Source organism: Phacochoerus africanus, chromosome 16, assembly GCF_016906955.1.
Source record: "Phacochoerus africanus isolate WHEZ1 chromosome 16, ROS_Pafr_v1, whole genome shotgun sequence".
Classification (NCBI taxonomy): Eukaryota; Metazoa; Chordata; class Mammalia; order Artiodactyla; family Suidae; genus Phacochoerus; species Phacochoerus africanus.
In genome coordinates, this window is record NC_062559.1 from 15,188,102 (window position 1) to 15,213,957 (window position 25,856).

General features: G+C 41.2%; 1 protein-coding gene across 2 annotated transcripts in view; it reads right to left on the reverse strand.

The window, feature by feature from the left end:
• EXOC4 (exocyst complex component 4) overlaps positions 1 to 25,856 on the reverse strand; it is an 808,154-nt gene that overhangs the window by 114,364 nt on the left and 667,934 nt on the right. For both annotated transcript variants that reach the window (XR_007132659.1, XM_047763590.1), the window contains exon 14: positions 8,363 to 8,541. Coding sequence is in view for 1 of the 2 variants with exons in the window: in XM_047763590.1 (XP_047619546.1) it covers positions 8,363 to 8,541 (179 nt within the window). In the remaining variant the exon portion in view is untranslated. The remainder of the gene's footprint in view (positions 1 to 8,362; positions 8,542 to 25,856) is intronic.

Consider the following 25,856-nt stretch of genomic DNA (forward strand, 5'->3'; position numbering starts at 1 on the left):
AACCTGCATCCTCATGGATACTAGTTGTGTTCGTTACCACTGAGCCACAGGGGGAACGCCATATAACTTTATTTTTAGGGAAGAGAATTTGGGTAACTCTTAATCTCGGCATGGCTTTGTCTGAAATTAGTATGGTTACAGACATTTACTAAGGAAGGTTTAGCACACATGGCACCAAGAAGTAGCTGCAGGCCCTGAGTGGTTTAGGGTAGGAAAAAACAGCTCCTCCCTCATAAACCCTTTCAGATACACAATCTGGATCTGATATTATAATCTTACATTTTATCTTATATATAAAACACATAGTATATGTGATATATAAATACACTATTATACATGTAAATAATTATATATAATAAAATTAATATATATAAAATCACGTAATACTATATATGAAGATATAATCTTTATCAACTGCATAATCATTGAAAGTAGACTATTCTTTTTTCAGCAGTTATTCAACTTATTCAAACACTGAGCTTATAATAGATGCATCTATCACTTTAAAAAAAATAGTCACTAGAGGGACAGACAAAAGCAATTCGTGGCGGGAAAGTGGAAAGTCGATCTAAAATTCAGAAGGAACTGTCTAGAAGGGACTACATGAATTGGAGGCGTAAAAATCAACCCCAGAACATCACCAGTGATAATTGCATCGATAGGCACTATCCTTGATAGATGTGATGGGAATGGTTTATCCTTTTCCTTCTCCAAATCCACATGCTCAGTCTAGTCACAAAAGGAGATTACACAGACCCCTTGTTTTTGTTTTTTATTTTTTGGGTTTTGTTTTTTTTTTTGCCATTTCTAGGGCCGCTCCCTTGGCATATGGAGGTTCCCAGGCTAGGGGTCGAATCAGAGCTGTTGCTGCCAGCCTACGCCAGAGCCACAGCAACATGGGATCCGAGCTGCGTCTGCCACCTACACCATAGCTCACAGCAACACCAGATCCTTAACCCACTGAGCAAGGGCAGGGATCGAACCCGCAACCTCATGGTTCCTAGTCGGATTCGTTAACCACTGAGCCACGACGGGAACTCCACAAACCCCTTGTTGAAGGACATTCTGCAAAATATCTGGCCAGTGCTCCTCTGAATTATCAAGGTCATCAACAACCAGGAAAGTCTAGGAAACTGTCACAGTCTAAATGAGGCTAAAGGGACAATGACTAAATGGATTAAGATATCCTAGATGAGATCCTAGAACAGGAAAAGGACATTAGATAAGAACTAAGGAAATAGTAAAAAAAAAATATATATATATATAGACCTTTGTTAATAATAATGTAACAATATTGGTTCATAAATTGGGACAAATGTTAAGATGTTAGCAATTGGGGAAACTGAGTATGAGAAACACAGGAATTATGTCCTGGAATTATGTACTATCTTTGCAACTCTAAAAGTATTCTAAATTAAAATTTTTCTTAAAAAAAAAAAAAGTCAATTCCTGGGGTCCCACAATGGACATATGAGCATTCGTCAGTGAACTGAGGTATAGAATTATATTAGTAGCTGGAATTTTTGAGAATTGTGAGGAAAGTGTTAATGACTGGTGAGCAGTCAGGTTTGAATCAGGCAAAAAGAAAGCCACAGTCATTTTATATTGGTTGACCTGAACATTTCTCAAAATAATTAAATCAAATAATAAAATAACCAAACTGCAACAGAAGAGCCATCTGATGGTGTGCAAGTTCGCCAGTAACACGGAATCACATTCCTACAGTACTGAAACCTGTCCTGTCTTGTGGCTGACTACATCGGGAGAAACAACAGATTCTGAACAAATTATATAAACACAGCATAGACAGGATAGCAGTTCCCAGAAGTTCCACGTACAAAAATTCTTGTAAGACACTCTGGGTTGAGACAATTCCATTGATAAATAAGTCTGGGAAACACTGCATTGCTAGAATTACTCTGTTAATACATTAAAAACCTTAAGTTGTACTGTGTGCAGGAACTAGATTTCATGTTCTTTAACCTAATGTTTCTCTGGTATATTTGACCATTAAACTCTTTTCCCTTTAGCACCAAGAGGAAAAATTTTGGACAATGCTAAGCCTCAAACATACTTCTCTGTCAAGGGATTTGGAGACTGAACAACTGAAATATTTGTGCATGTCTTGATTTAACTAAGGTGGACATCTCAAGTATGTTTCAAAAAGCTAACTGTACAGACTGGCATTACTTTAGACCTTTATGAGTAGCGACCTAGGTGATAAGTTATAGCACTAGCCGACAGAACTTTCTGTGGTGAAAGAAATACTCTGTAACTGCACTGTCCAAAACAAGAGTCACTGAGCATCTGAAATGTGGCTGGTATGACTAAGCAAATGCATTTTATATTTTAGGAACTTTAATTGATTACAACAGCCACGCAAGATTAGGGGCTGCCTAAAGGACAGTGCAGCAGCTAGAACATGTTCCTGGGGTCTCATAATGGACATGTGAGCATTCGTCAGTGAACTGAGGTATGGAATTATATTAGTAGCTGGAATTTTTGGAGTTCCTAACTTGGAAAACACTTGGAGAAAAAAAAAAAAAAAAAGAGGGTGAAAAGTTAATAAGATACTTTATTACAAGTAAGATGAAAGTCAAAAGGGATATGGGCAATACTCCCATATATTTAAAGCATAGAGCGTCTGCTTACACATAAGATAATGATGGTTAGGCATGATCATATGTGAACGGTAAGCGGTAAGCATTAAGGTGCTTCCCTTAAAACACATATCATGACCTTCCTGGACGGTTTAAGAGAAATACTTTCTCAATGGAATTGCTATCAGTGCCAGTACTTAACCTTGGTGCTGGTCAAGACCCTGATGAGAGAAAATTAAACTGGCAGTTTGAGGACTTGTGTCCCTCCCAGTTCAGGTACAGACATCCCAGTTCAGGCGTGGACACGCAGACATTCTGAAGCCTTAATTTCTTCATGTGCAAAATAACTGATGATGATTTCGAGATTCTCTAGCAATAGGTCTACTTTAAGAGAGAAGTATATTTGCCCACTGCACGCGTCACTGCAGCATTATTCACAATAGCCAAGAGATGGAAGCAATCTAAATGTCTACTGACCGAAGCCTAAAGAAAATGTAGTATATCCATACAACGGAGTATGATTCAGCCTTTAAAAAGAAAGACATCCAGTCATATGCTATAATATGGATAATATGCTATAATATAACATGGATAAGCTTTGAGGACATTACACTAAGTGAAATAAGCCAGTTACAGAAAAACAAATACGGAATGACTGCACTTAGATGGGGGTGTCTAAACTCAAAGAAAAGAGAGTAGAAAGTATTTACCAGGGGCTGGGGGTGCGGGGGAAATAGGGAGTTGTTCAGTGGGTAGAGAGTTTCAGTTACTCTGAAAAAGTTCCAGAGATCTGTTGCATGGTAATAAACACATAGTTAACACGCTACTGTGCACTTAAAAATGGTTACGATGGGATATTTGATGTTCTACAGTTCTCACCACAATAAAAAAGTGAGAAAAAAGAATGGGTACATGTATGTAGTAACTGGGTCACCATGCTGTACAGTAGAAAAAATAATTGTATTGGGGAAATAATAATAAAATAACATATAGAAATAACTGCATGACTAATACTGCAATTCCTGAACCAATTCTAGGAACCCAAATTATGAGATTTATTCTAGCTGAAACTTAGAGGGATGTTCAACCCCGTGGTTTCTTATATTAAAAAAATATGATGGTGGGGCTCTTTATTACCCATGCATGTGGGCGCAGCAAGAACTGTAGTAACGGGAGCTGAGGGAGTCGGAGATGAGTGAGCTTGGCGTCAGAGGAACTCACCAATTGGTGAGTTCACAAAGGCCCACGGTCAAACCACCATCCAAGAGAGTGTTCGTGAACTTGGGCTCCTAATTCTGCTGGATTTGGTTGCCCTGGACTCAGGCACTGGGACCTTTAGGCCCCAAAATCTTTAATATCCAGAGATGGGCAGGTAAAGACCAGGGGAATGTTTTTGGACACATTAAAGTATTTTATGGAAAAAATATTCAACATTTAATGTCTGAAGAAGAGGATAGAAGAAAGAGGCTTTAGGCTGAAGCAAAGGGACTTTAATAAAAAATAGATGACCTCCTTGATGGTAAGGTTACTTAAAGAGCAGAACATATAATCAAGGAAGTTTTAGATTCTCTAATCCTAGAGACTTTTTACAGAATCCAAGACACAGAAGAGCCCCCCCCCCCCCGCCCCCCGAGGAAGCAAAATAGACAAAATAAGCCTCGGAACCCCCTTCAAGTTCTCTGTAGTCTATTTGAAAAAGCAACGCATTCTTAAAACAAAAAGATAAAATACGAAAGAAAATCTTTAGTGTTCCAATTGAATACACTCTAACAATTTTTATGGAGGTCACATTAGGCTGAGAATTTTCTTAACCATAACACTTAATCTCAGTGTTTTTATTTACGATTCTTATAGCAGATACTCCAGAGGACAGATTATTATTCTGTACCTTTGCTACAAGGTTGAAATTGAGATCAGTGGGAGAAACTGTATAAACCCAGATCTTGAATGCCCAATGCCAAACAGGGTCCTGCCTAACTTCCTGGCACTGAAAGCATATTTGTTAGAACAGATCCTGAAAATGAAGAGATTCTAGAAGAGGGAGACTGAGTCATGGAGGGGGGATAAAGAGTCAGAAAATACGGTGTCTACAAAGAGAACCCGAGAGACCCATGAGAGAAGGTCAAACTAGATCAATCTAAGTCTTCTCTAGGACTCTTTTGGGATCTCTTGGCAAAAATGCTTTTCAGCGGGGATCAAATAATCTTGGGGCTGTGGTGGCCAAGGATGTGGTCATATGAAAAGGTCTTACCTGGGATGGAAAGCAATAGGAGGACTATACCAAGAAATATAGAAAGGGAAAGAGAGCGCGCGGGTGTGTAAACATGTTTGTGATGTGACATTATCTTGTGAACCTCTGGATCCAGCCGCACCTGAAGTCTTTAGATGTACTAATTTTATAAATCAATGCATTCTTTTCCCTTCAACTGGGTTGTAGGCTTTCAACAGAAATTAACTTTTTTTGGAGTGGGGGTGGGGGGAAGGCTGCACCTGCAGCATAGGGAGGTTCCCAGGCTAGGAGTCGAATCAGAGCTATAGCTGCTGGCCCACACCACAGCCACAGCAACACAGGATCCAAGCCGTGTCTGTGACCACAGCTCATGGCCACGCCAGATCCTTAACCCACTAAGCAAGGCCAGGGATCAAACCTGCATCCTCATGGATGCTAGTCAGATTCGTTAAGCACTGAACCATGACGGAACTCCATCGGTAGAAATTATCTTAAGTAGAACGGGTTAAAGGAAGATTGAGCAGTGGGATACCACAAGCAGTGGAGCAGGAACCATGGAGTGGGATAGGATAAAAGTAAGAGCAAGTGTAGTCATATGAGGTGAGAAGACCCTTTTAAATGCAAAGACAGAGTTAAGGAAAATATTGAAAGAGATGGAAAAACTATCTTTGAAAAAAATGGTTAACTCTTATCTCCTGGACAAAGGACCAGCCAAGCCCTGCAACTAAAACTGAAACATTCTCTTCGGTATGACACAAAATATTTCAAGTGGAGGAGAATCCTGCTGTAATATCTAGAGATATTCTACTAGAAAGATAATTTTCTGCCAACTTCATTCCCTCCCATTCATAGCTTCTTAATTATAATAAGGCATGGAATGACCATACCAAATAGTTAAAAGGATGCAGACAGAAAAATCAAACTTCCACTCTTCTCTTTTAGACTTTGGCGCATCCTGAGTATCCATGAGGGCGAGCTAAGCAAAAGGCTGGCATTTGCTTCATGCTGTCTCGTCTCCAGACTTGGCAACCCTTTTGTTGAGGTAATCATTTGGTTCACTTTTCAAAAGAATAATAAAAAGCTGTCCCTTATGCCCTCTCTTAAGTCGCACTGACATGGAGCCATCAAAGTAACCCATTATCAGAGAATCCCCTGCTTTGTTCAAATTATAAACATCAATGGGCATTTCTCCTGGGAATTCGTGTGGGTACATGAAGCACACTGTTCGAGAGAATAAACCAGGTTTGCTGGGTGCTTTGTTTAACAAAGACAACATAAGTAGTGATTATGGTTCACTTGGGTTTTGCACCGATCGTCAAAATGCTGACAGTCACTTAAATCACTCACTGGGTGGAATAATCACCCTGAAAGGAACGGAGAGGGTACAAGCTGCATTATAAGATGGAACTGAGCCCATGAAAGGTATTCACGGGCATGGCCCAAGAGATCTTTGTCAGAAGAACAGAGCTGAGGGACCTCATAAATTAGACATCAGCTGTACCGGGGACTCTTCGTGCCATGAACGTGACAGGTGAACTGTACATGCACAAAGCTGAGCAGAGCTATATCTCATCCTCCTCTTTGGGGGAACAGCTGAAGCCAGGTGAGCTGGTGGGAATCACTCAGTGGCTTGTTATAGCAGTTACGTCCTATTTTGCTTTGTGAAGCCTTTTTACAAGGGACAGAACAGAACTCTGGAAGGCTGTGCTGCTCAAAATAAGAGACTGCATTATTAATTACCAGATGGCGATGGGCCACCAAGCGAGAGGACCCCTTCTAGCCACCACTAACAAGCCAGTCCATGCAGCTCTGCATTTTCAAGAGTCAAAGGACACCAGGACAAGAGGCCTCTGGTCCCTTTTCAGAGCCGTTCATACTGCAACGAGCAAGGGGGAACGTCAGGGCTTTCTGACGTTTCCTTTTTTCTTTTGGTGGAGTGGGCTGAGGCTGGGAGATAAAATGGCTCATTTCGACAACTGCTTGTGACAGGTTCCCTGATCTGATGGGATTATACAGTTGAACCCCTCTCAAGGATACCTACTTAGGCAGTTTGCTCAGACCCCTTCCTGTGCCCCAACTCTCCATAGTGGGTGAGTGCATCTGGAAGAATAAAGATGTATAATCTCACCATCGACTAGAAGGAATATTTTAAATTACAAAAAGTGTAAAAATAAACATATAAACAAAAAGCAGTATTTTAAAGAAAATGTCTAAAGCAGAGTATATGACCGCAGAAGCCCCTTCCATCCAATTTCCTCGCCTCTTATGGACCCCCAGCAGAGCGCCAAAACCAGCACAAATTTGTAAGTAATTAGCACGCAAAGATCCCCTAGACTCTGTCTGTGGGGCCTTGAGTTCCAGGGAATAATTTACTCCAGTGAGTTTCATCCACATCCCTCCCTTCTCTGGGCTGGAAATCATATTTACCGCCTAAGAAGAACTTACCAAAAAACAGTGATAAAAAAATAACTTTGAAGATCAGAGTCCAAATAATATAAGCATTTTCCTTCTAAGAATCTTTCCAACAGCTCACTCTAGTATTAAGTTTAGAGCTGATTTCGTCTCTTTCATGTTCTGGCTGTTATTATGATTTGGTTTTGTTTTGTTTTTTTCTGTCCTGCTTTCTATCTCTCCATTCAAGCATTCAAATCTGCCATCTCTTAATCCCTTCTTCATATTATTTTTTCTTTGCCTTTATTTTAACTGCTTAATATTTCTGAGCCAATGCTTTTAAAAAGTATTTATGCCATAGTTCTTATTATCATTTTTGGGGCCGCAGCACACAGCAGCTTGATGCGGGGTCTCAGTTCCCAGACCAAGGACTGAACCCGGACCACAGCAGTGAAAGCGCTGAATCCTATCCACGAGACCCTCAGGGAATCCCCTCTGTAGAGTTACTGAATAAAATACACATGTGCTAAAGTTTTCCAAATTATTTTCTCTGAAACCCTGGTCCCTGATAAAAGAGGTTTCCTGTTTTTACTTCAAACCCTATCCCTTAATTTCCTTGAAATGTACAATGAGGTTATCTTTCAGCCACCTCTTTTCCAGAATAAGTGTTTTTCTCATTGTCTTTATTTTCTAGCACCTTAATCATGGCTATCCTTCTCTTTTTAGACACTTTTTCATTCGTTTTATATCAGTTAAAATAAAAACATCAAGCACGTGCTCAGCTTGGAGTTCTGAGACACAGTTTCTCCCCTTGAGACGTTGTAACAGGACACAATGCATTGCTTTCTGTTCTTGAGTCATGGTAGTTCGATCTTACACGATTCTGTGTTTCTAAGGTTTAATATCAGGCTATGTTAACATGGCCCTTTTTTGGCTTCCCATGTCCCGCACAGGGAAGCTGAGATTACTTCCTTTCACAGAATCACAAAGGGCTGGAGGCTCGGCACGAGCAGAATTCTTACACGGACCTTCTGACAACTGAGACACCATAGGAGACGGGGAGACACACTCACATTTCAAAAGCAAGCACTCAATCTAGTGTCTCGGCGGTTCTCGCAAGAACTGCCCTGCAAGTACTTACTCTGGGATGTGGAAAGATTGGAGAAGGCTGCCTTTGTTCGACCTGCCAACCATTCCAGGCTTTCATGCATGTTGGCCAAGGCTTTGAGGTCGCTGACGTCACGGAGGATGTCTTGCGGAGGGATTAACTTATCACCCAGGTTCCCAATAAGCACTTCTGACTCCTTGCCAAAGGCTGCCCTGCAAAACAAATCAGCATGGAAGAAAATGGGTGGGTAAAACTCTCGAAGGCATATCTAGCAAAATGGTTATTATCGTCACTACAGCATGCTATTTTTCCTAGCCTTCATTTTGAGAGAAAAATTATCCTGGCTCAAAATTACTCTGGTGGGAGAAAGAGCCCTTGGAAGAAGAATGAAGGGACCCTGGTGTTTGTATCTGCAACAGAAACTAGCGTGGGCCCTACCTACAAGTGACGGTCCCTGAGGAAGGGGCCCGTCCATTCCTGCTCTTTTGTAGGTGTTTCCCTTGTCTTGTCTGCTGTGGAACAGCTTAGGGTGTTAAGTATATACACCATTTGAAGGTTATTATAATATATAAAACAACCAAGCTCACCTGGAAGTGAGAAACTGTTTTAAGCTGTTCAAAAGCAAAGAGATTCTTAAATCTCCCTCTTTAAGAAAGGAGATTGTGAATTCCCACTGTGGCTTGGCAGGTTAAAAAGCCAACTGGTATCCATGAGGATGCAGGTTCAATCCCTGGCCTCACTCAGTGGGTAAAGGATCTGGTGGTGCTGCAAGCTGCAGCATAGGTTGCAGATATGGCTCAGATCTGGTGTTGCTGTGGCTGTGGCATATAGGCCAGCAGATGCATTTCTGCTTGGACCCCTAGCCTGGGAACTTCCATATGCCATGGGGGCGGCCCTAAAAAAAAAAAAAGAAAGAAAAGAAAGTAGGTTTTAATTGCAATGTATACTAGGCATCGGTCATTCATTCATTCTTTCATTTACTTATACTAAAAAGGATCTGAGGGGGAGTTCTCTGATGGCCCAGTGGTTAAGGATTTGGCATGGTCACTGCTGTGGCTTGGGTTTTATCCCTGGCCTGGGAACTTCTGCATGCTGTGGGTGTGGCCAAAAATAAAAGAACCAATAAAATCATAAATAAATAAAAGCATCTGAGGCAAAGAAGCTATAAAGCATGTAGGCATTCATTATTTGGACAAAGAGTCCAGTAGAAACCAGCAAGGGATTCTTTTACTAGCTGGAAAAATGTAACAGTGGATTTCACAGAGAGCCCAGTGTCTTCACAATGTTTTTTTGTTTTGCAGGGGGTGGGGGTGTTGAAAAAATCAAGATGTATAGGGTTTCCATCGTGGCACGGTGGAAATGAATCTGACTAGGATCCATGAGGATGCAGGTTTGATCCCTGGCCTCGCTCAGTGGGTTAAGGATCCAACATTGCCATGGCTGTGGTGTAGGTCACAGATGAGGCTCTGATCGGGCGTGACTGTGGCTGTGGTGTAGGCCACAGGGTAGGTGTTGGCAAAACAAAAGAAAACAAAACAAAACAACGAAAGCCTGGGATTACAGAAGAATTAAATTGCCAGGGACCCTAGAGACCACAAGGCACAGCCACCACATAGAGAAGGAACTGGAGGCTCAGAATGTTAACTGTTTGGCCTACATGACACAAAAGGACGAACCCACAATTCTCACTCTCTCAAAAACAGGGGTGAAGTCACACATGAGGACAGAAGATGCTAGGGAAAAAACAAAAAACAACAACAAAAAAACATGTCTTTTCAGGAACGTTCAGGTGGGTATGCAGAGCTGATGAGGATAGAGCCGATACCGAAAGGGTTTTCTGCACGTCCCAAAGCTTTCAAACCTCACAGCACCTTACGGAAATAGAAGCAAGGGTTTGTTTAAGCAGAACCAGCCAAAGTCAGTTTCAGGCAGGCAGCGATGATCAGCAGCTGACAGAGAGTCAGAACACTGCTTCACTGACATAGAGGCATTCAGGGCCCAGCACTACAGCAGACACCGAAAGAATAAACACTGGGAGTTAAATGCTTATTACGTTATTATTAAATGCTATCAAGTAGGGACTCATGATCAGGATTTTTGCTTCCAAAGACAGTGAGATTTTTTTTTTTATTATTATTATTAAGGAAAAGTCAGGAGTGACTGACTGGCTTGGCTAAGTCATGGCTATGGAGGCAACAGCAGTGCAGTGGGCAGAGCACAGGAACCTTGACCGTGCATACAAACTTACTCTGGGGTCTCATAATAGGTCTTGGCGGGGACAGGGGACCCAAAAGTCTGCATTTCTATTCAGTTTCAGTCTCCTTGTCTGGGAAGCACACGCTGAATAGTAAGAGTTAGAGCACCAGTTTCTAAAACCTGGGTCTGCATCTTGAATCTGCCCCACACTCACTACGTGGTGCTGCTTAAATGCCCCGAGCGTTGTCAGCCAGGGCTAATAGTACCAACATCCTACGAAATAATCTAAGAAGAAGATCTTTAAAGATCTTTACTGGGAAAATTTCAATTAATACCAAAGTAGAAAAGAAGAGCACAAATAATAATAAACTTCCATGGAGCCATTGCTCAGCCTCAATTATTAGCAACTCGTGGTGAGCACTAGTTCATTTATCCACATCTACCCCCCTCCCCACTGGAATATTTTGAAGCAAACCATTGCACTGATGCTAAGTGCATAATACAGCACAAGGAACTTGGTGAAGGCTAATACACTGTAGTTACTGTTATTCTTAGGTCTGTTGAGATGGCTAGTTTACTCAGCATCAACCCAGGGTATGCTGTGACAAATCAATTGAAACAGAAGGGTGATCAGAAGTAAATAAATTAGATCTCAGGGCCTAGTTTTACAAATGGAATCTTGTAACATCATAGCAAACGTCACTGTGTCTCAGAGTCCAGACTTCTCAGAATCTTCAAGAGGTCAATCATTGGGGCAGAAACCCCCCATTGCCTACCTGGGGTCATGGCTGCCATAAGCCATGTACCCAGATTAAAAACAAGATGAACCGAACCAAAAACCCTGTTCGATTTCCCAGCCCCTCCTGCAGATATGGTGGTCAATGAGAGAAAAACTGGAATCAGGAAATGGGCTTTCGAGAAAATTCTTTTGAGCAGTCTTAGTTGGCAGGGACCTCTTCTGCCTTCCCCTTTCTGGAATGCAGCCATGGTAAGTGAAGCTGCAGCGGCTCTTCTTCAAACACCCGGTGACCTTGAGCATGAAAATAATGCTGAGAATAATGAAGCCAGAGACGGGAGGGCATGGGGGCACCGATGACATCATGGAACTGCCAAGCTGGCCCAGATGATACACTTCTGGGCTTCATGTTATAGGAGAGAAAATGAAACCTTATTTAAGCCACAGCTATTCCAAGTTCCTGCTACTAGCCATGAAATATAATTTCAACTGACACAATTATCTAATTAGCATAAGTGATGCCATCCTCAGAAAACTTTCTCTGAATTCAGCTATCCTAAAATCGAGTTACTGGGGAAAGCAAGACAATATCTCCTCCATGATTTGAGCCCAGCAGGCAGTTATAATATCTTCCCCTTGGCTGTCACTCAGTCAAGTTGTAAATATTTAGTTTTCTTAATCTGTCCTTATATATCAACTCTCCCAGCCCCTTAATCATCTTTGATAGATAGAACACAAAAAAATGCCTTGGAGCTGGGTGGTTTAAAAAGCAACAAGAGAGGTGAACGGCTTTGAAAACCCAACTCGGAGCCATTTTTATGCATGTAGGTGTCACCCTGGGTGGAATGTGACAATCAAGACAAATGTATTTATGTCGCAGTCTAATCTGCTTATGTGCGGATCCTGGGCCCTGGGCATGTCTGCCCTGTGCTTCCAGGGCTCGCTGCCTATCCCATTTCCCTTTGGCTCACCAAAGACTGGCTCAGCCTCCTCCTCCGACGGGAGAGCAACAGACTTGAGAAAAACACAAACTGCCTCACGTTGAATACAGAGTAGACATCTCATTTGACAGGAATCCGTAATCACCCCCTAACGACCTGGAGCGAGCACAGGAACCATGACGTGGAGGGTACATGATTGACAGCCAGGACCATTTCACACACACAAAATCACTCCTTCGAGGGTTTGTGTGTGTCAAAGAGCTTGGTGGATGGTTTTTATGTGTTACAATAACCTTCAGGGGATGGCTTTAGCTGCTCAACTTCAGATTTTTTCCCTAAACCCTCTAATTTATTAAATAAATGATGTCATTTCCACACTATGGAAAACTATGCAGCTATTAGAAATTATACAGTATAAAATACTTGGGACCATAGAAAAATGTTTGATATAGTTGCTTTTTAGCCATAATATGCAGGTAAGTAAAATAAACTGTTATAAAACTGTATGATATTCAAAAAGAATATAACTATGTATCTATACGAACTGGAAAAAAGACTACATATCTATATACCCACATGTTAAATGTATGACTGGATCATGTTTTGTGTTTCTCTGTATTCTCTATGCTTTTCCCAAGAGACATATTTACTTTTTAAAGAAAGACAAAAAACTGAAAACGCTATCACAGATGAGAAAAACTTTCAAAGGAACACTCAAGCATTTCAGCCTGGAAAATTGGAGGACTCAGGTATTACAGCTACTTGAACCAAACCAGAGGCACTAGTTGGTCAGTCTAAGGGCTGGTTTGGACTGTGGCTGCAGGCTTGCTGAGGATGCAGTCTGAAGGGAACCCTACTAACACTGCTGGTGCAAATGTAAAATGGTGCAGTCATTATGGAGAACAGTGTAGAGGTTCCTCAAAAACCTAGACAGAGCTACCCTATGATCTACCAATCCCACTCCTGGGCATATATTCAGAGAAAACTCTAATTTAACATGATAACTGTACCCCAATGTTCATGGCAGAACTAGTCACAATAGCCAAGACACAGAGGCAACCTAAATGTCCATTGACAGGTGCATGGATAAAGAAGATGTGGTACATAAATGCAATGGAACGTTACTTGCCATAAAAGAATGAAATAATACCACTAGCAGCAACACAGATGGACCCAGAGATGAGTTTACTAAGTAAGTCAGATAAAGACAAATATTATAGGATATCTCTTATAGATGGAATCTTAAAAAATGATACAAATAAACGTATTCACAAAACAGAGACTCACAGACATAGAAAACAAATTTATGGTTACCAAAGGGGAAAGGTGGCGAAGAGGGATAAGTTAGGAGTTGGGAATAACAGATATACACCACTATATATTAATGGCAAACGAGCACCTACTGTAGAGCACAGGCAACTATATTCAAGGTCTTATAATAACCTAAAATGGAAAAGAATCTGAAAAAGAATTGATATGTATATATATATATATATATATATATATATATATACTTTGTGTACTTTGCTATATATATATATACTAAGTGTACTTTGCTGTACACTTTAAACACTATAAATCAACTATACTTCATTTGTTTAAAATGCTCTCCTAACCCCCCCCAAAAAAATACAGTGTCCACTGCAGAAGTGGACTTACTGCTAGCACCTGGGTCAGTATGAATTCCACTTTCTAGATCTGAATTTATATCAGGCCTCGTCTTCTATTTATCATGAAAACACATTATTTAATGAAGACATGACATATGTCTGTGTGAAATGGGCAGCAGAATAATCATTATCCGGAGATGGTGAAGGAAGAGGGGGGGTTCCATTATGGACTGAAGACTGTCAGTCACATCCAGGAAGAGATCTCAGAACCCCAAACCTGTATGTTTCAGGCAGAGACCCTTACAAGTGAATAGTCACCTTTATCACCAGTAGGCCAACATCCTCAAGTAGAAGCCTAAGAAACTGCAGGAGAGTGTTAAACCTGTTAAGCTTAATTTTACCACACAATTATCATCTTTAAAGAGCTTGATCTGACAAGAATTCATTTAAGAGGATTTTGCCAAGAGTGTAAAACCTGTTTAACTTAATTTCACCATACAATTATAATCTTTAGAGAGGTCTGTCTGACAAGAATTTGTTTAAGAGAATTTTGCGAAGATGCTGAAAATGGTCTCCATTTAGTCTTTAAATAATTCTGTTATTCCCTGAAATCTTAGGAAGGAAATAAAAATGTGCACTTTCAGCAGGCTAAATGCACTTATGGAAGAAACATCACAAATACTTTCAAAGGGATGGATTTGAAGATCTGGGCTATATTTGACCCCATAACCTATAAGATCAGACCCTGTCCCCCCTCCCCAAATCTTCTACCATGGCTTCCCACTGCTGACCCCGCTGAAAGGTAACTGCCCCAAGAGGCAGGAAATACTGTCCCAAGAGCAGTCCCCTAGGATCCAGAACAGGGCAGGAGAAGGATACGGACTGGCTCAAATGGAGAAGCAGACTGACTAGACTCCTTGCATCCTGGAGGGAGCAGTGCTGTACCCACACTAAGTATGGAATTGCTTTCTTCACCTCAAATGTTTCTAGCAGCACCACTCTCAGGAGATTTACTCACGGTCTTATTCGTAATCACAATATTCTATTCAACAATGTTCCTGGCCTAGAAACTTACTGGGTGAAATGGTTGATGCAGGACTCAGCTATGGTCCAGTTGGAAAACAACATTTATAAGGCTGGAGCACTGGAGCACTCTGACCCAGGGACTAATATACAGGACTGTTATTCCCCACCCCCACGCCCGTAACAAGAAAATATGGATTTGGGAACCCAAGGTTCAGAAGTAGGGATGGTCCCTCTTCTCGTTATTAATACCACTCATGGCGTTTCTGCGCTTCCCCCTACAACGCTCGGCTAAACTGGTCTAGAAGTAACTCAGGAAGGAAAGCTTCCACCTGAAAACACAACTATGACCGAACTGTCAGGGTTAGAGAGATTGCCATCCGGCTATTTTGGGCTTCTCACACCGCTGAACCAACATGCCGAGACAGGGGGCACTTTGATGCCTGGAATGACTGACGCCGACCACCAAGGGCCAAGTGAATTGCTTCTATGCAGCAAAGGTAGACAGGACTATGTCGGATTCACTGGAACCCCTCTTAGTATTTCCAGGTCCACGGTAATAGCAAAGGGGAACAAAACCAAAAAAACCAGCCGAGTATGAAAGACAGAACTGCAAGAACTCAGCTTTTCCAGGAACAAAGGCTCAGTTCAACGTGAACAGGTAAAACAGAGGCTGAACAGCTGGCAGAGGGTCAGGGCAACAAGGGACGGATGGTAGAAGAAGGAAGTGATAAACCCCACCAGTTAGAGAAGATACGGAGACTGCAGCAGCCCTGCATTTTTCTGCATGTGTTAATCAGTGGTATCTTTCTGTTTTCCACTTACTGTACTCTTTTAATTGAGGTATCAGTGATGTACAATGTTGTGTTAGTTTCAGACACACAGCAAAGTGATTCAGTTGTATGCACGTCTTCGGATTCTCCATTAGGGGTTATTACAAGATACTGAATACAGTTCCCCGTGCTATACAGCAGGCCCTTGTTGTTTATCTACTTTATACACAGTGGTGTGTCTCTGTTAATCCGAAACTCCTATTTTTTGTGGCAAGACAGACATAAGGTAAAACTTACCACTTTAACCATTTCTAAGTGCACAGTTCAATGCCATTAAGTACATTCATAATGTTGTATGACCATCACTGTCTCTTTTCAGAGCATTTCCATCTTCCCAAACAGAAACCCTGGACTCAGTGGCTTCCCATTCCCTCCACCTCCTACTAGTCCCTGGTAACCACTATTCTAACCTGTGTCTATGAATTGGCCTATTTGAGATACCTCATCTAAGTGGAATCATGTATGTCGCTTGTGTCTGGCTTATTTCACTTAGCATAATATTTTCGAAGTTCACCCATGTCGTAGAACGCATCAGAACTGCATTCCTTTTTAAGGCTGCACATTTCATTGTGTGTACATCCCACATACTGTTTATCCTTTTATCTGCTGATTGACATCTGCATTGTTTCCACCCTTTGGCTATTGTGAATAAGGCTCCAACGAACATGGGTGCACAAGCATCTGCTTGAATTTCTGCTTTCAATTCCTTTGGGTGTATACAGAGAAGTGGCATTGTTGGATCATACAGTAATTTTATGTTTAGCTTTTTGAGGAACCATCAAACTGTTTTCCAGGGTGGCTGGAAAACATTCCCCCCCCCCCCCCCCAGCAATGCACCAGGGTTCCAATTTCTCCAAATCCTCACCAAAATGTTTCTGTTTCAGGCTCAATTTTAATTTTTTTTTTATACCAGCCATCCTAATGGGTATGAGGTGGTGTTTCCCCTAGTATTTTACATGAGGAGCTGGTAGTATTAACTTTCCATTTTTGTTCAGTGGTCACCACATATGAGGAATCACATCTGACTTGACGCGAGGGATTGCAGAGACCCTGGATTTAAGATTAAATTCAATGACAGATGAGGCTGACTCACCTTTGCTGAGGGGGAAGGGGAGAATGCCTTTATATGAGGACTAGTTAGTTACTTTGTGTCAGGCAGAAGTACCAAGTTTTATTGGATACAAAATTAAAAGGGGGTGAACCCTAAAATCCTAGGCCTGTTCACCCCTAAGATTCATTCCTCACCTTTCCTCTGCTCTGATCGGCATTAGGGGGAGCGTGGGCTGACCCTGCCAGCTGTTTTCTAGGTTCTCAGCTGGATACTTTCAATGGGAAACCTCAGTGGGAAACTGAAGGCTAACGGGTAGGAAGTAGCCAAGGTGTATTCTACTTCTTTCCCTCCCTGGCTGCCTCGGGTGATATCACCAGAGATAGATGCATCTCTTTTTTGGCTCTAGCTCTACCATGCTTCAAATTCCTTTGGGTGCCTTTGTGCTTCAGTAAATATCTCTTTGTCTCAGCATTCCATGGCTGCTTGCTATTGCTAATCTGTGGGTTCTCTAATTGCCTCCTGTTTTTTTTGTTTTGGTTTTTTTTTGCTTTTCAGGGTTACACCCATGGCATGTGGAAGTTCCCAGGTCAAATTGGAGCTACAGCTGCTGGCCTCCTTCACAGCCATGGCAACATGGATCCTTAACCCACTGAGCGAGGCCGGGCATCGAACCTGCATCCTCCTGGTTCCTAGTTGGGTTCATTAACCATTGAGCCATGAAGGGAACTCCTTAATGTCTCCTGTTTGATGCTCAGACCCTCATTTACCTGTATAGCCAATTGTCTACATTTAATCCCCACTCCAAGCAATTTAAGGGGATACTTGAAGCGGTTTCTGTTTCCTGGGTCAGATGTATACAAGACTTACATAAAACCTAATAAGATGTCTGACCATAGGCTAAAGATGTCAGTGTGGCTGGAAATTGATTATAGTCTTTGGCATGGGATTAATTAGTTCTGTTGTATAGGTAGAGAAACAGAGACATGTTAAGGTGACCCACAAAGATCACTTAGCTATTAGCTGTCAGAGCTTAAACTGATGGAGATTATAAAAGGGTCAGGTCACCTACCTAGATTCCTAATAACACTGACTCTTACAAGATGCGACAATGACATTTCCATCTATCACTTCTGCTTTTCACAACTGTTCAATCTTCAACACGTCCAAAACCTGTCTAATTTGTCTGTGTCAAAAATAATGGAGGTGGTACCATTCTGATGGGTCCTTTAACCAGGTTTCCAAAAACTGTTTTTTCTAAAGAGATCTTGGCTAAACCCTCATAAACAGGAAGAAAGAAAATAGTCCAGTTATCTTGATTACAATATTATTTCTTCCTTCCTAGAAACTGCTAAATCTCATCACGAAGTCTACCCTTCAGTAGTTTTCATCACATACGATACTGAGTAGCTATTTTTCATATTTAATAAGTAATTGCTCCTCTTCAGAAATGTGTCTCTTCCTTCAATAATCAAAATCAAGGATTTTTTATTTGCTTTCTTTGCCTACTGTCTGTCCATGATTTAGAAACTTGCAACATTTTGGACTGGCTGGATGTGGCTGAACAGAGGGAGAAGCGAGAATGAGGTGGGAGGGTCCTGTGTGTGTCCTTTACAAGCAAGATGAATATGTGCGATGCCAGCAGCTTCCCCTGGGTTCTGCCTGAGTTTTGGTGGCAGAGAAATTGGGGTTTCTGGGTGTCTACTCACTCAGAGATGTCGGCCAAAGAAATTAATCATGACTATCACAAAAGTGTGTTGAGGGGTGACCACAAGCTCTTTTCCCTGTGCATTCATTCATTCATTCATTTTTGCTTTCTAGAGTCACACCTGGAGGTTCCCAGGCTAGGGGTTGAATAGGAGCTGTAGCCGCTGGCCTACGCCAGAGCCACAGCAATGCAGGAACCGAGCCGCATCTGCGACCTACACCACAGCTCATGACAATGCCTGATCCTTTAACCCACTGAGCGAGGCCAGGAATCCAACTTACATCCTCATGGATGCTAGTTGGGTCTGTTAACCACTGAGCCATGACGGGAACTCCTCCCTTGTACTTTTAAATCACCTTGGCTATTGGGTTAAGCACAAAATATCGGACTTAATGGACTGATGGAGTTTGGGCACTAAGGACCTTGGTAGTCCATCTAAACTAGTAGCTAAAACCCTGGCTATACATTAACAATTTAACTAGGGAAGCTCGAACATAATACTCGGTGCCAAACTCTACCTGTTGAAATTCTGATTTAATTGGTTATGGGTGGGCTCAGTCATGGGCATTTTTTTTTTAATGGCTTTATTGATACAGAATTCACATACCATAAAATTTACCCACTTAATATGCGCAGTTCAATGGTTCTCAGTATAGTCACAGAGTCACACAATCCTACAAGTATTTGGGACCATTTTTATCACTTCCAAAAAGAAACCCCACACCCCTCAGACTTCCCATTTATCTCCAAGTCACCAAGGCGACCACTAACCTACTCTCTGTCTTTATAGATGTCCCTTCTCTGTCCATACATATAAATGGAATCACACAACAAGTCGTCTTATGTGACTGGCTCCTTTTACTTAACATGGTTTCAATGTTCATCCCTGTTCACGCATGCAGCAGTACTTCTTTTATTACCAAATAGTATTTCACTGGATATATCATGGAGCTATCTTGTGTTTCTCTGGACATTTGTCTTTTTTTCCAAATTTGGCTATTATGAATAATGCTGCTGTGAACATTCACATCTAAACTTCTGGGTGGGTGTACGTTTTCATTTCTCTTTGGTATATAAACCGAGGAGTGGAATTGCTAGGTCACACGGTAACTCCAACCTTTTGAGTATAAGCCAGACAGTTTTCCAAAATAGGTGCATCATTTTACATTCCCACCAATAGTATATGAGGGTTCAAATTTCTTTACATTCTTGCCAACACCTGTGATTACCCGTCTTTTAAAATTATAGTCATCTTAGTGGGTGCGAAGTATGATCTTGTGGTTTTGATTTGCATTTCCTTGATGGCTAACAATACTGAGCACCTAGTTACTGACCATTTGTCTATCTTCCTTGGAGAAGTGATCATTTTTACATTGGGTTACTTCTCTATTATTGAGTCATACATTCTTTAGCAGACATTTACTGAGAATGCACTTTACCCAGACCTTGTCCTAGTTCCTGTAGTATGTTCAAAGCCCACAAGAATGATGTCATAATTCGTTAATATGCCATGACTCAGAGTTTGAAAAAATATTGCGTTAAAGTCTGCCTGCCTCTGCACATATGTTTTTTTGACTGGGCCTCCCACCAAGATGACAAGCTTTTATCAAGTATTTTATAGAGAAGCTGAAGCCCACGGAAGATGTGCTCATTTTGCACAGGTGGAGCAAAGATGAAAGCAAAGCTAGTTTTTTTTTTCTTTGTTTACTAATCAGGGCCACAAACCATACTCTCTCACATAAGTTATGGTAGCTTTAGCATTTCCCTTGGCTCAGGGATTTAAATAGGACCCCTTACCAAGACATACAACAATTGCTTATCATGGAATTGGACTTCCTTGAAGATTCAACTCTCAAATAGTGTTATAAGAGGGGAGACATACAGAGATTTCAGCGTAGAGCCCCTTAATAATAATAGGCATCTTCCTGCTTTTTAAGACAAAGATGTTTAATTGATGGGTAATTACCTAGCAAGAAAGTGAATCAAAAGGCTCAAAGAGAAAACAGTGTTTGTTTCAGGTGTGTGATGTGTTCATAATTTGCAAATAATGCAAGAGTTTATGTGGGGGCAGAGAGAAGGAGGACACAAAACTTAAATTCAACATGGGTGGACTCTGAAAGAAGAGAAGGGTTTCTGAGGCTTCCTGGGGGACAAAGGCAGCTACTTGTCCCCAACTCTGCCATCCTGGCCCTTAATCTCAACATGTAATAGGAAGGAAAACACATAGGTGGGTTAAAGAAAGTATTTGTAATCAGTCATCATCATCTTCAAACATTTAAATCATCTTGATGTGACAGCACAAAGACTGGCCCAACACCAGGCATCCACATTAAAATTAGATAAGGAATACATTCTCCAGTGCAAATACTTTCAATTCTCTTGCCACCATTCTTCCTTTTTATAGAAGGCTTTCCTTCCAATTATGCCTGAAGCAATGACTAGTTGAAAGCCACCAATGAAAAGGGGTGATTAAGAGAAAGAGGCGATGCTGGGAGGGAGGAGGGGAAGGATGAAGAGAGAGAGGCGGAGGAAAAACATTTTTACAGAGGGATGTCAGCTAATGTTTTAGACCAAGTTCATCAGTGGATGCCACAACTGCTGGTTGAAAGGTTCTAAGAGAATAGAAAAATCACATGGTCTGAAGATATTACCCCAGAGATCACTAATCACAAAAGGAAATAAATGCATCTTTACAATGGGACACCTGGCAGTTACTACCTTAACCAAACAGGCAAGCTTGGCACTCCTGGTAGCAGCACAGCCAGACTTCACGTGAAGTGACACAGTGGGAGGAACAAAATACCACTTACATGGTATTTTTGATGGAAGTGTTCATTCTGGATATAATCACAAAGAGACTTTTGGATAAATCTCTACTTGGTAATTGGCCTAGACTCTTTATCAAAGAATTCCATGTCATGAGAAACAGAGGGGGCTGATGAAGATGTTGTAGATTAGTAGAAACTAAAGAGACATAATATAATGTGTGAATCTTGATTGGATCTTGGATTTTTGAAAATCTAGATGACCCATTTTCAGTAATTGGAGAAATTTGATTATAGACTGTATGTTGGATAAACTTTGAATAAAGGCTGATTTTGTTAGGTGTGGTGTGGTAGGCAGAGTAATGGCCCTTCCAAGGTGTCTATTGAATCTTGGAAAACTGTGACTATGTCACTTTATAAGGCAAAACAGATTTTTCAGATGTGGTTAAGGTTAAGGACCTTCAGACAGGGAGATTATCCTGGATTATCTGGGTGAACCAAATCCAATCACAGCAGTTCTTCAAAGTAGAGAAGCTTTCCTAGCCGTGGTCAGGGAGAGAGATGTGACGATGGAAGAAGGCTCAGAGAAACGCTAGGTTGCTGGGTTTGAAGATGGAGGAGGAGATGACAGAGAATGAGGTTGGTCTCCAGAAGATGCAAAAGCAAGGAAATGGATTCTCCCCTAGAACCCCCAAAAAGGAATTCAGCCTTGCAGACACCTTGATCTTGCCTCAGTGAGATCTGTGTTGGACTTCTGACCTACAGAACTGTAAGAAGATGAATCTGTGTTGTTTTAAGTCACAGAGCCTGTGATAATTTGTTATTGCCACAACATAAAGCTAATACACATGGTAATGCTGTGGGTGAGGAAGAGAATCATGCTCAGGGTTTAAGAGTAAAGAGTTGCGCCTACCTCTGCATGGTTTGGAAGGAGGGAAGTGTGGGTATATATTTAGAGAGAAAACTGAGTGGTATGGCAAGATGTTAACAGTAAATCCAAGTCAGGGTATATATGCATTCGTGGGACTGTTATTTTAACTTTTCTAAGGATTTAAAAATTTTTCAAATTAAAAAAAATGCTTAAGCTTGGAAGAAAAATCAGAAGCAGGCAATAGATGGAAAATAGACGCACGTTTCAGACAGGAACCGAGGGCCCGACGCTCGGTTTTCTCGACATTCCGTAGCCCCTTTTTTGATACCAAGTAGATGAGTGCACTGATAGATCAGTGTGTAAAGACAGTGAAACATTCCATGAAAACCAGTACTAGGGAACAACAAGCAAGGAGCCAACTGTGAAGCAGCACGTTATTTTCAGGTGGATGGCACTGCTCAGACCTCTGCTATGGACTTAACTTGGAATAAAGCTGCACACGAAATGCTCTGTTAGCTCAGAACATGAAGGCGTTTGTCTTTAGCCAAATCACTCAAATGAGTTTGGCTACTAAATTTTCTTTGGAGGATGTTTTCAGGCCACATGTGATAGAAACAATAAGGTATAAGGTTTTTTTTCTGTACGTGCTGGGACTTCCAGAAGTGTGTAATTTCTCTGCCAGGAGCCACAAAAAGTTCTGCTTTCCTAGAAACAGCAACAGCTTTCCACAAGAACACTTCTTAAAGCTTCAAAACCAAGGATCAATATAGAGGATTAAAATAACCAATAATTATATGTTATACGTTGAACATATACTTTTGTTTTTCAACTACTGAGAACGATTCCAGATGTGAAAGTCAAAATTCATATAGCACGGAACTTGCTCATTGAATAGTCCAGCTTATTGATGATTCGGGTTATTTCTCAAAATGCCATACAATTTCGTTTTGAAAAATTTCAATCTATTCAGAGTAGAGACATTGAACAATTGATTTCAAGCAGTAGCAATGATTCCGAAACTAAGCAACTAAGTGTCACATCTTCAAGGTAGCTCTCTGGGGAAGGGGTTGAGGAATTGGTGGGGTTCTTAGGAGGAAGACAAAGAATGAGATGGGCACCTCTGGAGCAAAGTAAGATGCTACAGAGAAGAGTAAATACTTTGCATAAAACTGGCAGAAAAGTGGAGATGGCTTAAGATTAAGATTTTTTTTTTTTCAGGGATTAAAAAAAAAGTTAGAATATCTGTGTAGAGTTCGGAGAACTGGCAATAAACAGTAACAGCGTTTGAGGGCATGTGGAAATGTTTTGTTTTTGTTTTCATTTTATGGCTGCACCTGCAGCATATGGAAGTTCCGAGGCCAGGGATTGAATTAGAGCCATAGCTGTGACCTCTGCAGCAGCTGTGGCAGTGCTGGATCCTTGAACCCACTGCACCAGGCCAGGGATCAAACCCACGCCTCTACGGGGACTTGGGATGCTGCAGTCAGATTCTTAATCCCCTGTGCCACAGTGGGAACCCCTGGGATACTTCTTTAAGCAAATAAAAATTTTAAAGCTAAGTACTCATTACTCATGGTTAAACAACCAATATTGATAAGCAGTGATCCCCTGTCCCAAACCTCCTCCTCTCAGTCTTGTGCCCCAGAAAGAAGCACCTACAACTTAAAAAAAAAGAAAAAGATTTCTGTTTCTAACTCTTCTACTGCTACATAATTTGTAGAACCGGCCACTCACTGATATATTCATTTGGGACATTTTATACTGACCTCCTGCTCCATGGATGGGTGAGGAATTAGCTTACTCATGCCCCCTCTTCCCACCCTCAAATAATACCAATTTCCCCTTCTTAGTGCATGCACACACACACACACACACACACATATAAAATATAAAATATGTATTAATATATGAATAATATAAATATAATATATATTTCAGTGTTTCTACTCATCTCTTTTTATATATACGTACACTTTATCTTTACCTCTAGTAATAGCGCTCACACTCTATAAACTATTTAACTTGCCCACAGCCTGTGAGATCCTAACACAGGAGGGAAGTGGAGAAGATGCTGGAGGAGTTGATACCTGAACTGCATCTTGAGAGCTGAACTGGACAGGTGCAGGAGGCAGGGGTGGGATGAAGAGAGGACATCTCAGGAAGAGGAATGGGCATAGGCAAAGGTGAAAGAGCACGGTAGACGGGGAACCCGAAAAGGCTCCATGAAATCGAGGGGAGAAGGCAAGTGGTCCTTCATCACCTGGCAGGGAAGGAAGCCGCGGCAGAGAGCAGCCATCAGTAGAGATGGCACCAGGGCGCAAACAGCGGGCAAAGGACTTGGCAGTGGTAGGTGCGGACTGTCTCATGCTGGTCCCTGTCTTAGGAGCACCCTTTCCTGCTCCCACCCAGGCAAGGCAGGTGTCCTTCCCACCGTCACAATAGCACAGAACATCCTTCTCAGCCTCGCTTTCAGAGGGGACTGAATTAGAAGGATCAAGGTTTTTTCCTTTTATTATGATGCCAAATGAGAGAAAGAGGAATAGCATTCAATGTACATCTAAGAAAAGTTAAATAATTCCATGATCTAAAATTAAACAAAAAATGAGATGTAGAAAATACTGTATTGGTGACTTTTTAATGATATTAACAAATAATGATAATCCTCAAATAACTGTCTCAACAGACCAGCATTTATGTACTATATAGAGATTTACATTTTTTCATTCACTGCCAATCTTATGCTAATGAGAGTACTATCATTTTGATATAACAACAAAGTGCCTAATTCAATAATCTCGAACATTAATTGATATGTTTGTAGCTGGGTCTCCAGTTAATTACCTGTCTTTTCTGTTTAATTTTGAGATTTAAGTCTGCTTCTCATCGTCTCACCTGTCAGTGCCCGACATACACCTATGACCTTCATCTTGTGTAATCGAGATGGAAAAACATTATTTTAGCAAAGCATTTTCTACTCTTGTAGGTATTTCATATAGTCACCTTTTTTGGATTCATCTTTCTTTTTATATTTCAAAAGTCATATTGAGCCTGCAGAGACAGCGAAATAAATGGGTCTAATGAAGGTTTTGTTCTAGCTAGCTAGTCTTTTTTTTTTTTTTTTCCTGCATCAGATCTTTTATCTATTCCTTCAAATTTATCTAAAGATTCTTCAATAGCTATAGTTATCTGGAACCTTTTTATAGTCATTGCTTATGTTGTTTTGAGAACCTTTAAATCTCCAAGGGGAATTTTTCTGAAGGTTATTTGTGCTGTATTTTATTAATACCATGTTAACATTCAAATACATTCCTAGGCTTACTAGATTTCGACCTCTCTTAATTGATTAATCTCAGCTACAGCTACCAGAGGCAAAAGCAAAACAAAACAAAAGACATTAATTTATGGCACTGCTGAGGACTAGAACTCAGGCCTAAGAGCTTCCAAAAGGAACGTGTTACTATACCTGTAACTTTCAGGGAGGCCACTGAAAGCGTTTCCTTCCAGTTAAGGTCTTTGGCTCTTCATTCTTTATTTTTTATCTGAACAGTGAATGAGCCTTCCTATTTTTTTTTTTTTGGTCTTTTTGTCGTTTTCTAGGGCCATTCCCACGGCATATGAAGGTTCCCAAGCTAGGGGCCTAATCACAGCTGTAGCTGCCAGCCTACGCCAGAGCCATAGCAACGCGGGATCAGAGCCACATCTGTGACCTACACCACAGCTCATGGCAATGCTGGATCGTTAACCCACTGAGCAAGGCTAGGGATTGAACCCGAAACCCCATGGTTCCTAGTCACAT